Here is a 13006-nt window from a genome sequence, read left to right as displayed (position 1 = left end):
AAGAAAACATATCATACTAACTTGTTCTTATTCTCTTGTAGGGTATTTCATTCAAAGATACATTATCTAGTGCTCTAGTCTCCTGATCTGCCAGAAGGTGATAGGAGCAGTACCTACATCCTAGATTTGTTAGAGTTACGTGGAAAAGTTTGTCTAAAGCATTTAGAGCGCTCCCTGGCACATAATAGGTGCTCAGTAAGTCATAGTTATTTTATAAGGCAATTCTGTGGTATAAATGTAGGATCATGGTTGCTGAAATTTGGTTATAGGTTTTGTTGGAAATGAAATCTTCTTTTTCCCCTTATTGTATATTCTCTGTGATGTTGAGTAAATAAATAGCCATGATTTTTTTCTAGTTAAGAATCACCTGGATATTGTCTTTGGGAACAGTGACAGGTTCTTTGACTATTGAGACATGCAGTAGGAAATGAAGATTTATTGTTTGGGGTGGACTCTGCTTACCCCTTCCTCCCCCACTTCTACAAACAGAATTTGTAATTATATGATCTCTAATTTGGAATCGTTTCTGGTGATAATAAGGTATTTTTCACAAGGTTTAGGGTGTATTTTTTCTTACGCTGTGGTTAGGAGCCCAGGCTACCCCCTGTCCTGAACCTACTGCTTAGGAGTCTCGCCATTTCAGGGGTTCAGCTTCCCAAGCTGTTGACTTCAGGGCAAAAGTAAATATTTCATTCCCTCTTTCAAATCTTGCAATGGGGTATATACCAGCAGAACTGTGCCCTTGTTATTTATTTGTGACATTTCTTGGAAACCAATGATACTAATAGGAACCTACTCAGAGAACCCATGGGGGAACGCCGTGCCAGAGCTTTTTCATGGTGGTGTTTGCTTTTCTTTCTGAAAGTTCTTTTGTCCTCTCTCTCTCTCATCAACCATGATTATGAGTAAATCTCAGGACTGGGATGTTTTAGAGGAGGACCTTTCCATCATAATGTATGGATCAATATAGTAATAGGAAATACGTTTTTATCCTTTTTAAATATCAAAAAGATCAGAAAAGCCTTTTGGTATAATTTTGGGGGAAAAGGGCATCAGATGCAAAGTAGTAATATTGCTGAGACATTCATTTTAAGTTCCAGTTGCTCTCCGATTTTTCTCAATTCTTTTCTCTTTTGTTTTCCTCAGAGATGCAGGTTTTTTCTATAAGGAGATTTTCGTAGGTAAATCTGGGTATTTGAGTGTAGCAACTGTTGTAAAGATAGGTGAACACAATGCCATAATGATTAGATTTATATGATTAGCTCAGTGTCAAAATGGGTGAAACTAGAGGTTTGGATCAAAGTCCTGCTTAACTGGATTGACCAGTTACTTGAGTCAAAATGTTAGAATTGGTTTTCTCTGCAAGGCACAACCAATGTGCAATTTCCTGTTAATTTGATATTCTTGGGTATTTTTTATTGTCTGATCACCTATCTTAATGCTCAAAGGTCTGCTTAAATGACAGTAAAAATAACCCAAGTGGTTTCTGAAAGCTTAGTTTTCCATTGAAACAGAACGAGTCTTTAAGATGCCAGCACATTTGAATGTTGTTTCAGCATATTATAACAGCACCTGCTGGGGGATAAAGTGCATTCACTTTAAAATATAGATTGTAAAATATTTGCTATAAAACTGTTTCTTTACAAAATGAGGCTGTTTGTGGCCTATGTCGTGGTAATCTAAATAAAATGTCCCATTGAAGTTTATTTTCTTGAGTTCAGCTTAAATAGGATTTTCATGTTAGAGGATTTCTTTCCCTCCTTGGCCCTATCATTGATTATTTTATGTAGCTTGTGCAAGGACGACACGTAGGCTTTCACATAGCTTTGTTCCTGAACATTTCTAAATGGAATGTATGAGTTGACGTTGGCCTTGGAAATTAGGACCCCAAATTGTCTTTAGGTATGGGTAATTTGTTTCATATTCCCTTCCATGACTAGGCTAATTACCCTCCTTCTTTTCTCCATGAGCATAATGAGTTCCAAACTTTGCAGGTAGGAAGAAGCCAGTACAAAGTTCCTTTAGCCCTGATTAATGGATGAACTTCAGTGTTTTGTTTTGTTTTGTTGTTAATTGATGGAAATAAGCTCAGGCATCAGCCAGTAATATTGATGTGTTTATAATCAAATGATACAGATAACTAGATGTGAACATTTCTCAGGCAGTAGGAGACACAGTAGCAGCTGCCATGTCAGCACCAGGCCATTTCACCAGATGTTCAGAGACTGTCAAAGTGTAGCTCAAACAGTAGCACCAGTCACAATTTGTTTGGAGTTAATCTTGAAACACAAAAAGGTGTTTTTGTATTGTTTTGTTTTTTGGGGAGAAGAGAGGGAAGGAATAAAGTATCAGCTTGATGTGTAAAGGTGAATTTACGAGAAAGCACACCAACCAGAAACCTTCACCAACCTGAAAGAATCCAAAGCATGATGGGAGAGAACTTGGCATCTCTTGCATAGAGTAGACTGCCACCTGGCTTCCACCTCATATAATAACATAGCCAAATTGGATGTTAAGTACAGGGCAAGCAAGAGAAGTCTCACAGAGTGCCAGTTCAATTGGGAATTGTGTTCTTAACTATTTTGATTTGTAAATATATTGGTACCTAATTACAATAATAATAATATTTCATTGAGCATAAGCATTGCTCGTGGTGCTTACATTTATTCATTTATTCACCAAATATTTAGTGCCTTTTAAGTGCTAGGCGCCCTTGTAGGTGTGAGAATACATGAGTGAACAAAATAGACAAAAATCCCTGACTTTGTAACCTTATGAAGCAGTTTTGAGACAATGCTATAGCCAGTCTTGTATAGACATAAAAGAATAGCCCTCGGACTGTTGTCGATTCTTTCACATTGTGAAGATTGATGCTCGCGGTGCCCATTACATGTGACATTGGGTTGTACATTCTGAGATAGTGGCTCAGTCCTGCAACAGCCCTATGAGGTGGTAGGGACTGTTACTGCCTTTAATTTATAAAACAGGGAACCAAGACACAAAATGATTTGCTCAAGATCAAACAGCAAAGGTTTCTTGCATTTAGTGGCACAACTGGGATTCAAATGCAGGTTGCCTAATTCCAGAACGAAATTTCTTAAATCTAATATTACATAGCTTCTCAAGTTTGAATTAGTAGAATTTTTAAAGTCAGTTTGGAGGATTTTAAGTAATGGGAGGGCCTGATTATGAGGCAGTTTTTAGATAACACGCTTGCTAGTCTATAGCATATTCATAGAAGAATATCCTTAGAACAGTTTTGATTCTATTATTTATGGTCCTTCAAGCTTTTTAATGTACTATTCATTGAAATGGTGATCCAGTTCTAGTAGCTAGATACTGGAAATTGGCTTATTCATTGTCTCATTTGATTTTCTTTGTTGGCTAAATTTGTAGCTTATTTCTGATTTATATGGAAAGAATGGTGGGATTAATTGACTTTCTCCCATTAATTAAAACAGTTGCCTGAGTATAGTGCCTGAGAATTCCAAAAATGGAAACTTCAGGGGTTGGTAGCAGGGATGGTTCTTTTCTGAGCGTTTCTGCCATTGTTCTCTGTGTTTTTAGCCTAGACAGGAACTGGCACTTTTCGATACTGATCATTCCTTTTGAGCTTGCAAACATTTTAACTCTGGGGTGGCATAAACAGAAAATTAAATTCTCTAGAAATCATAACCAAAGGGAGCATTTCATTTCCTACTCTTTGGTGCCTTGTGCTTTGGCATACACACATGCATCTATTTTTGCATGATAATTATAAAAGAACTTCAAAATTTTCAAACATTTATGGAAACTGCATTTCTGCAGTATGGACAAAAGGCTGGATTTTAAATAAAACATTTTCTATAAAAGCTGTTTTGTCAAGAGACAATTGAGTTATTTTCATGGAAAGCAAAAATGTATTATATAATTAATGCCTTAAATAAACAAAGTGGAGTTAACATTGATTCTGTATCATTATATATTGTTAATTAACTAAAGGGCCCAGGGGAGGAAAGCTCATTTTCTTAAATGTCTTGATAAAGCAAATGACTAAAGTTGTTTTCTCTCATTATACTACTCAGAAGTAGTATAGCTTTCCAGCAATAACTCTAAAATAAGGATTCTGTAAAGATGATGTTAAAGATTTCACTTGTCAAAGAGGTCATTATAAATGTAAGAAATTTTGGACTGTTTTATGTGTATTACAGATGAGACTCTTTGGGGTATATACAAAATGTGACATAACCTTAGCTTTCCCTTTAGGCTGTCTTTGAGGCAGAGTGGTTAATGGACTAAGATATTGGAATATTTAAGAAATAGTAGATGACAGAAGTTTTCATGAGATCACAGTATCTGCATCAAGTTTCCCCATATACCCACTGTGGAAATACTGTATATTATGAAATCCCATTAAGAAGAATAAAAAACATTCAGAGAATTCACAGAATTTTGTATCATTTTGTATTTTTATGACTCAAGAGCAATTTAGAGTTTATTCTCAATGGACGTTTTTAGAAAACTTGCTGAGGGAATAGGAAAGTTGAGCTCATTACATCAGTATTTGTCTTCATAGTGCCAAACACAAGAACATTTCAGATTCTGACCTCTCGGTGCTGCCATGTCTTAAGCTCTTTGGATCCTAGAAGACACAATTCACAGATCTCTAATGTCCTGACCTTGAATCACATCTGGCTTTAAATAACTCTCTGCATGTTGCTAATAAAACACATACTTTGTTTTAGATAATGAAAAGAAATAAAAATAAAAAGCATTGATACTTCATCTTTGTTAGGTGACGATGGGTAGTAATGGAATGCTGTTACATACCCCAGAGTTACCATGAAGTTCTTCCTGTACCCATCTTCCAGGTTGACTAGTAACATTTGACACATTGTTGTTTTACAGAAGGCTGAAGAGAATGCAGAGGGAGGAGAGTCTGCCCTGGGACCAGATGGAGAGGTGAGGGATTTTTGCATCCATTTTTATTGTGTTCTGCTCTCTGAGTCCCTGCCATACCTTGCAGTACCATTGTCTATGTATACTAATTTTATTTTTACTCAGCTCTTTATTTTTAAATGAAAATACTAGTACATTAGTATAGTAGAACATTAGGATAGTATAAAAGGGACTGAAAAGTAATCTGCTTCCTTCTCAGACTGCCAGTCAACTGATATTAAATTTCTTGTGTACCATTCCAGAATTTTCTGTGCACATACAAGCATATGGTTATGCATACTTAGAATGTATAAAACTCTTAGTTCTATAATTACATTTGCCCAGTAAATGACACAGAAGCATAAACTATGACCCTTTTTCCTTGGTTTATAACTAATTTAAAATTATAAAACTCCATAAGCCAAACAGTTCACATAATCAGTTAACTTAATTTTTGACATCTTCTATAGGCTTACAGTGTAGCTTCTATTTGTAGATTCATTAGCATGTTCCTATATTTTATTTTCTAGTATTTCTAATATTCTCCCAAATCATGAAAATACAATTACTCATTTACCAGATTTTTTCCCCCTCTGGAACTCAAGGTTCTCTACTAATGATTCACATGAGGGTCATAGCCACAGAGCAGGGTGGGAAGGGAGTTTGTTTCAAGCTGCCTTCTCCTCTCACAGATTTGGATAAACCCGCTCAAAGTTTGGATAGGTGGAGGGTTGCCTCTTCTCAGTCCAGAATCACTGTGCATGTGACATGTATTGTGGATGTGAACAGCCTGGATGCAGAAGAAAGGTTGAAACCCCTATTTTATGCAGAAACTTCTTGAACAATAAATGTTGCTTAACCACTATAATCCATCACAAGGAAAGAAAGGATCGGGATAAATTTCTAATGTGTAAGAAACAATCCATGAGCTGTTATGGGGGAAGAATACTATATATATATATTAGAGCACTTAGAAACACTCTAATTTGTAAAAGCCCTGCCTTACCTAAGCACACCTCACATCGGTCTGTAATTAACAGGCACAGGAGGAGAGATTTAACATGTTAGTGTGATAGCGCTCTTATCTCTTATTTTCTCTTGAGAAAATAACCTACACATCTTGGGCCTGTGACATACACCTTTTTTTTCTTTTAATCTTAGCACATTGTGTTCTGTTTGCCGAAGTTGGCGAAATGGACATCTTACTCAGTTTGTTTGGAAAGAATATTCTTACTACACTCTGCTGTGTTCATTCAGTGCCTGTGCCAACGTTTTCATTCCAGCTACCGTCAATCCCAATTTTCTTTGAGGCATGGCATCTAAAGCAATAAAACAAACTGTACTATAATAGTTCAAGACCATGGAATATGATTTTTCCAATGGAGATGATAGCGAATGGTAGATTGCATTCTACGTGAGCGTGTAGGAGATGTTTTACGTTAATGAGGAAGAGGCTTCATCTTGGCGTGCAAAGTAATGTTGTTCACGACCTCTACTTTAGCACATGTAAAATAAAAAAACGATAGTCTGGAGTAAGATTTATTTTTTTCAAAGGTTTCTTTTTGTGGCTAATCACTGATATATTGTTTTTTATTCTGATACCACTTTGTTGAGGGATACGAGGGAAAGAACCAATTTGGGGAGGAGTCATTTCCTATTAGATATAGAAGACAACCTACAGTATACTGTTTTTCGTATCATTTTTATGTAACTCCAAATAAAAACAATTTAGGAAAAATTCTTTGGAATTGACGAATAGTCTAAACATCAAATTTTATTACTTTTAAGGGGATAGCTAACTTGAACCTCTCACAAATCAAGCATTTCTAAACAAACATCGCCTGGGGGTGGAGTGAGGGGGGGTCTGCTTGTAGAAGTACAGTCACCCTCTAATCAGTAGCATTCATTTGCATAGGATTACTCCATTTTTAGACCTTTTAAAGCAATTTGTTCTCTAAAGTAGGTTAAGCACGGCCTCTGCTATTTTATTTATTCTTTTAATTTTCTGAGCAATCCATTTTCCACTGAGTCTAATAATGAACTTCAGCTCAGTCTTGGTCTGTTCTCCAGGTTTCATATGAGCAGAGCTTTCCGCTTTATCACACTCACAGGTACTCATGGTTGGTCTAGACACCTGGTGGTTTGGTTTTAGATAAAGGACACTGGTTCTGCAAAAGCCAAACTGGCCAGTAATGAGATGACACAAATTACATACCTTTTCCTTTTCCAGTTCTCTCTGAAACCATGACTTTGCAATAGTCATTATGTGGGGGTTGAGGTTCTTAGTTAGAAATGACAAAAATTACCCCTGCCTGATTTAAGTAAGAAGGGAATGTATTAATAGGATATTGGGTAATTCATCAGATCTCTTGGAGAAGCGTGGAGAACCTGACTCGAGGCTACACCAAAATTATGCTGTACAACTGGTCAGTGAGGATGTGGCCGACACTGGGAGTAGGAAGGAGCTTGGCCAGCCCCACTGTACTGGCACTGCTGCCACGGTGGTGTACCCTCCCACCGGTGTGCCTGTTGGTCCCTGCTTCCTTGGACTTCCAGCTCCTAATTCAGAACCTCGGTGACTGCACCCAGTCGGTGGAGCTGAGGTCTTTTGCCATACCTTAGCTGCAAGGGAGATTGGTGTTTTCCATTTCTTTAGTAGGAGTGGCCTCCCCCACTTCCCACCAAGACTCAGGTGGTAAAAGTTCCAATCACAGAAAAAGTTTCAGACGCTGGGCAGCCCAAAGGAGAAGAAACATCCAGCATAGAACTGTGAGAACATCTTGACACCAAGTGGTGACATATTTTGTTTTGTTTTGTTTTTTCTCCTTTCTAGCCTATAGATGAAAGCAGTCAGATGAGTGACCTTCCTGTCAAAGTGACTCACACAGAAACCGGCAAGGTCCTGTTTGGACCAGAAGCACCCAAAGCAAGTCAGCTAGACGCCTGGTTGGAAATGAATCCTGGGTATAGCATTAAAGTAGAATTTTTGGTGTTCTTTGGCTTTTTAGATTTTTGTGGTCCTTGTAAAACCTTGGAACACAACCTTTGTTGAAATGGTTAAAGCTGTTAACCTGCATTTTTGTCATTTGCACATAGAACATGCTAGTTACGTTGTGCGCATATGTATTGTTTTATAATTTAAGGAACTAAGCCCCCTCTTCTTCCTCACTCCTTTTCCCGTAGTTATGAAGTTGCCCCCAGATCCGACAGTGAAGAGAGTGATTCTGATTACGAGGAGGAGGTATGTATATATCTCTATTTGGAGTTAATTGGTTTGAAATTTTATGAGAGAAACACATGTGTCCTTCTATTACTTCTTCCTTCAGTCTTGGCCTTTGAGTGATGACTGAAACTGAGGGTTTGCCGGGTTGTGGCTCGCTGGGTGTGCATGTTGTGGGGGGGGGGGGGGGGGCTTCTAGCCAATGGGTAGACATGGCAAATTCTAAATTTATTAAGTACCAAGAACAGATAGTCTGGCATTAAATCAGAAGTGGTAGAAAGGTCTTTTGGGGAGAACCGAAGATAGATTTATTTGGGAAAGGCAATCCCCTGCCTCCAAGTGGTTCATACTGAGGGTTCACGGCCTAAAAATTTCTAAAGTCCTCTGGGCTTTAGAGTCTGTTTGAAGTGAAAATTCTGGAAATTTAGATGAAAACGGCAACATGGCTTGGTTTAATGATTTTGTTGAGCCTGTTGGTTTCTCTTTAAATGAGATTTTTGTTTGAATTCCTTGGATGTGCTTGTTACTGAAAGAGAAGCACATTTTTCAGTATCTTGGAAGGAATAGAATACTCAATATATCTGGAACCTCAAAGGTTAATCTTGGATACTTTTAGTAGAAACTAAGAAATAATAAAGGTATTTTTAGATCAACTATGAATGTTTAATAGTTAACAAATAGAAAGATTAAAAGAAGATTTTTATCTCCTTTATTAGAGCATTGTTAGTGGGTAGTCATTAAATCTGATGTTTGCCAGGGTGGAGGAATCTTGGTTCACAGAGTACCTGGATGCCACAGACCAGGCAAAGCAGCCTTACTGATAATAGCTCATTAGGATTTTAAGACAATTGTTGTTGCCTTCTATTTTATGGACCCGTGTTTTCTAAATTAATCTATAATGGATACCTATTGCTTTTGCAAAGAGGAAAAATAATAAAAGTTATATTTTTAAAAAGTATACTATTAAAAAGCAAATACTTTTAGAGCCATGCTATTTTTTTTAATAGGCTACTTTTTCACTGAGGTACTTGAAGCTTACAAAATCAATTTTTAAAATGTTTCTTCTTTACTCGGATGATTGGGCCCATAAATGATCCGTTCGAAGAATCTTCTCACTGAGTAAGAGAGCCAGGGAGGGACAGAGACAAGATAAAGTAGGCTGCTTAACCTGCACATGCCAGCCCGAGACTGATAACTGCAGACAGTTGGGAAGAGAATGAACTCTGGCTCTGGGGTCCAGAGACGCAGGTACTCATCTAGGGTCTGCCACTCGTGACAAGTCTCATCCTCCTTCGTGCTTCATCCGTCACCTGGAAAAGGAAGGAGCTGTGCTGGTTCCTCAGCTTACCTATGTATCAGTGATCTGTTATCATAGGCTTGATTTTTAATGTTAGTATTGTGTTCATAGTTTTTCATTCAAGAATTGTGGAAAAGCATTGTTCTCCTTAAATCTACTTTTAAAGGAAATTCTACTGGATTATCCGGAAAGATTTAGCCTTCAGTCAGTAGTGGACACGATATTTTTAGGGACGCTGTCAAACAGGTCAGCAGAATGTTGTACACAGTAGAGAGGTGGGGAGATAACGAATCCTTTGCCAAGTTATTGATACTTTCAATATAATTATTCAGAAACATGCAATGCGAAGTAGCTACAGAAAGCAAGTGTGTGTAAGCTCCCGTCTCACTACTGTGAAAGCCTGTGGGGCCACCAAAGGCCACTGGCATTATCAGAGAGAACATTTTTATGAGCAGGACAGTATGAAGATCTCCAGAGTCTGGCTTGGGAGAGAAAGATATAGGATGTCATTAAGTAAGTGAGGGAGGCATGGTTTACAGGGCTCTTTGACAAACGAACAGTGATCCATGTTCCTCTTTCTGGCATGATTTTTACATATTTATTTTTGGGAGCCCTGGTTCTAGGGGATCCTCAGAGGGTTCCTTTTATTCTGTCATTCAGTGATTTAAAATGCAGTGGATGGTGTGTATTGCCTCGTAGAGGCAGATGTTAAATCTTCCTCCCTTAATTTTATTTACTTCATTTGTGAAATTGAATACTATTTTTTATGAAGTCGAATACTGTTTAATCTCTTTTCGGAAAATGCCAATCGAAGACTCCCTGGTTAAAATGGAATCTTTTCTGTATCCTTATTCCTTCCTGAGGATGAGGAGGAAGAGTCCAGTCGGCAGGAAACCGAAGAGAAAATACTTCTGGATCCAAACAGTGAAGAAGTCTCTGAGAAGGACGCTAAGCAGATCATTGAGTGTGTATCTCTTAAGGGTTTTCTCTCTTGCAAATGCATATCATGAGAACTAGGCTTTGTGAACTTTATTTTAGAAAATTTCGTTTAAGGAAGGAAGCCTACTTCATGCCCACACTCCACTTGAGATGCTGCCGTCAGAGGTCACCGCCGAGCTCCTGGCCACCGGGCCCGTGGGTTTGGGTTGCTCCTGTCCTTCCATCCTCTTCTCCCTCCTGAGTCCCTTCTTCCAGCTCAGGCGCACTCCTGGGCTCCTCACCTGTCATGTGCACCCCATCCCAGATTGAACTCATCAGACTTGCCCCTCTCGCAGGCTGCTTCGCTGCCCTTCCTTCCTCCCTTAATGGTATCAACGCTCACCCCCGAAACCCAAGTGAGAAACACCATTTCCTCCTCTGTCCTCGTTGCCAAGCCGGTCAGCCACCAGCTCCTGCCCAGAGACACCCCAGAACCCTTGGAACCCACTCCTCTTCCCTCTGTGTGAATGCCCAGCTTCGTGCCACACCCCGTCTGCCCTCTGTGCCAGTGGTCTGCACAGCTCTTTGCTTGTACAGCTCTAATAGTAAAAGAAAATTGTTGCGAAACAATATGCAAAATAGAACATTATAAAGTGATGAGATTTTTTTTTTTTTTAAACCAGAAATAGATTGTCTAAAATTTTCTCCTTTTATTGCGAGTCTGTATGCCCCACTTTAGGAACCTTTGTTTTATCAGTCTGCCTTCCTCCTTCACTGAAAGCTTTGAGAACCTCTCAGTGAATCCTCATGGCCTGTAGAATAAAATACTAGCTCCTTAACCAGGCATAGAAAATGGAAGACTACCTTTCCCCTTTCCTGTCTTTTTAATGTCAACTTCAGCCCTCTCTCACCTGTCCCGCAAGTGTTAGACAGTGTTCTGTGAATAGGATTTGTTTTTGCATCCTAAGAGCCGAGGACAGCTTCACAGGCAAAGTGTTAAGCAGCAAGTATGTATGGTTCATGTTCATACCAGTCATTTGAGGTCAAGCGGGCCTGCATTCAAATTCTGACTCCACTATCTTTTATGTGACCCAGGCAAATTAATTAACCTCTCTAAGCCTGAAGTTCTCTATGCACATAAAATAGAGGTGACAGCAATGACGTCCACTTTACTTAGTTTTTGTGAGGATTACAATGTATCTTAATTACCAGGCAATTAAATAGTAGGTAATATATAAACCATACATACTAAAGCTATTTTAGGCTTTCCATTCTTTTTCTTCCTTTCTTTCTTTTTTCTTTTTTCTTTTTTTTTTTTTACGAAATAAACTAACATGCACACCAAAATGTGTGTGATTCTGCATTTTTTCTGTTTCAGGACAGCTAAGCAAGACGTGGATGATGAATACAGCATGCAGTACAGTGCCAGAGGCTCCCAGTCCTATTACACAGTGGCTCATGCCATCTCTGAGAGGGTAGAGAAGCAGTCCGCACTTCTCATTAACGGGACCCTGAAGCATTACCAGGTAATTGATGTGGTTTGTGTTTCCTTCGTAAGTCAGTCTTTTACCTAATTTTAATTGGAGTGTGTCATGCAAATGTTGATTGCTTAAGAGGTTTGATGATGTTGAGGCATTTTAGTTCATACTGCTTATAATACTGACATTCTCTCCATTGTGCCTATAATTCTGCTTTTTAGAGCAGTTCCATTTTACCATCTTTACTAGGGCATATCTGCTTTCTCTTTTATGGTTTTGGGATGAATTGTGTTTTAAGAAATCCTGGCTTAACATTTGGAACCGTTTCATCGTGGATCTCTTCAAAATGGAAAACCGAGCCACATTTTGTGAGTATAGGGAACATGTTATCTAATCTGGAAACAAATGAAGTATTTCTTCATAAATTTCAGTGGTGGCTATAGTTCAGTGCTGTGGATTCAGCTACCTAAGAGTCGCTATCGACCTCATTTACGCTTTTTTTAAAGTCACAACAAAGTGGTAAGCATCTGTGCTTTGATGAAAGCTAAGCTATGAACATAACAGATGTTTCATTTGACCTATCTAAAATGAGGTCAGCTCCTTTCTTCTATCTCCTACCACTTTCTAGTGTTTTTCCAAAGTATGTTCCTTGGAACATTTGTCCCATGAGAGGTACCTCAAAAAGAAAAAGAAAAAAAAAACAGGTTCCCTGTTCAAATAAATATGGGAAATACTGTCAGCTGTGACTAGGATTACCATCTAATTTACTCTATTCCAAATTCGGATACTCATGAGAGTGAATAGGAGCTTTTATTATTGATAATAGGCAGAACTCAGGACGTTCCTGAGCCAAACAGCCAAATGAATGGGCATCCCAATAATGACCCCTCTTGGTAGTCCAAGATACACATCAGCACACTTATGACTCTACAAATATAAATGTGTAATCCATAATTACACATCAGTGTCCTGTAATAAAATAACTTTAACTTTGTATTTCCCAAACTGTTTTGACCACCCCACCTTATTTTCATATTATCACCATAAACGTCTTATGAAACTAATGTCCTGTAGAATATACTTTAGGAAGTACATGCTTTAAGCCAACAGTTCTCAAACATTTTGGACTCAGGTACTCTACACTCTTAAAACTTGGTGCTATGTTGGCCGCTATGA

At 38.4% G+C, this 13006-nt stretch overlaps 1 protein-coding gene across 5 annotated transcripts in view; it reads left to right on the top strand.

Moving 5' to 3' along the window:
• Window positions 1–13006, top strand: part of SMARCA2 (SWI/SNF related, matrix associated, actin dependent regulator of chromatin, subfamily a, member 2) — a 158000-nt gene that overhangs the window by 45428 nt on the left and 99566 nt on the right. For all 5 annotated transcript variants that reach the window (XM_025051449.1, XM_006918394.3, XM_015594549.2 and 2 more), the window contains 5 exons: window positions 4888–4941; window positions 7751–7881; window positions 8101–8158; window positions 10298–10398; window positions 11731–11878. In XM_025051449.1, the coding sequence (XP_024907217.1) occupies window positions 4888–4941; window positions 7751–7881; window positions 8101–8158; window positions 10298–10398; window positions 11731–11878 (492 nt within the window). The remainder of the gene's footprint in view (window positions 1–4887; window positions 4942–7750; window positions 7882–8100; window positions 8159–10297; window positions 10399–11730; window positions 11879–13006) is intronic.

Source organism: Pteropus alecto, unplaced genomic scaffold, assembly GCF_000325575.1.
Source record: "Pteropus alecto unplaced genomic scaffold, ASM32557v1 scaffold95, whole genome shotgun sequence".
NCBI classification, from domain to species: domain Eukaryota; kingdom Metazoa; phylum Chordata; class Mammalia; order Chiroptera; family Pteropodidae; genus Pteropus; species Pteropus alecto.
Note: the sequence above shows the minus strand (reverse complement) of the source record. Positions and strands in the feature narration are given on the sequence as shown.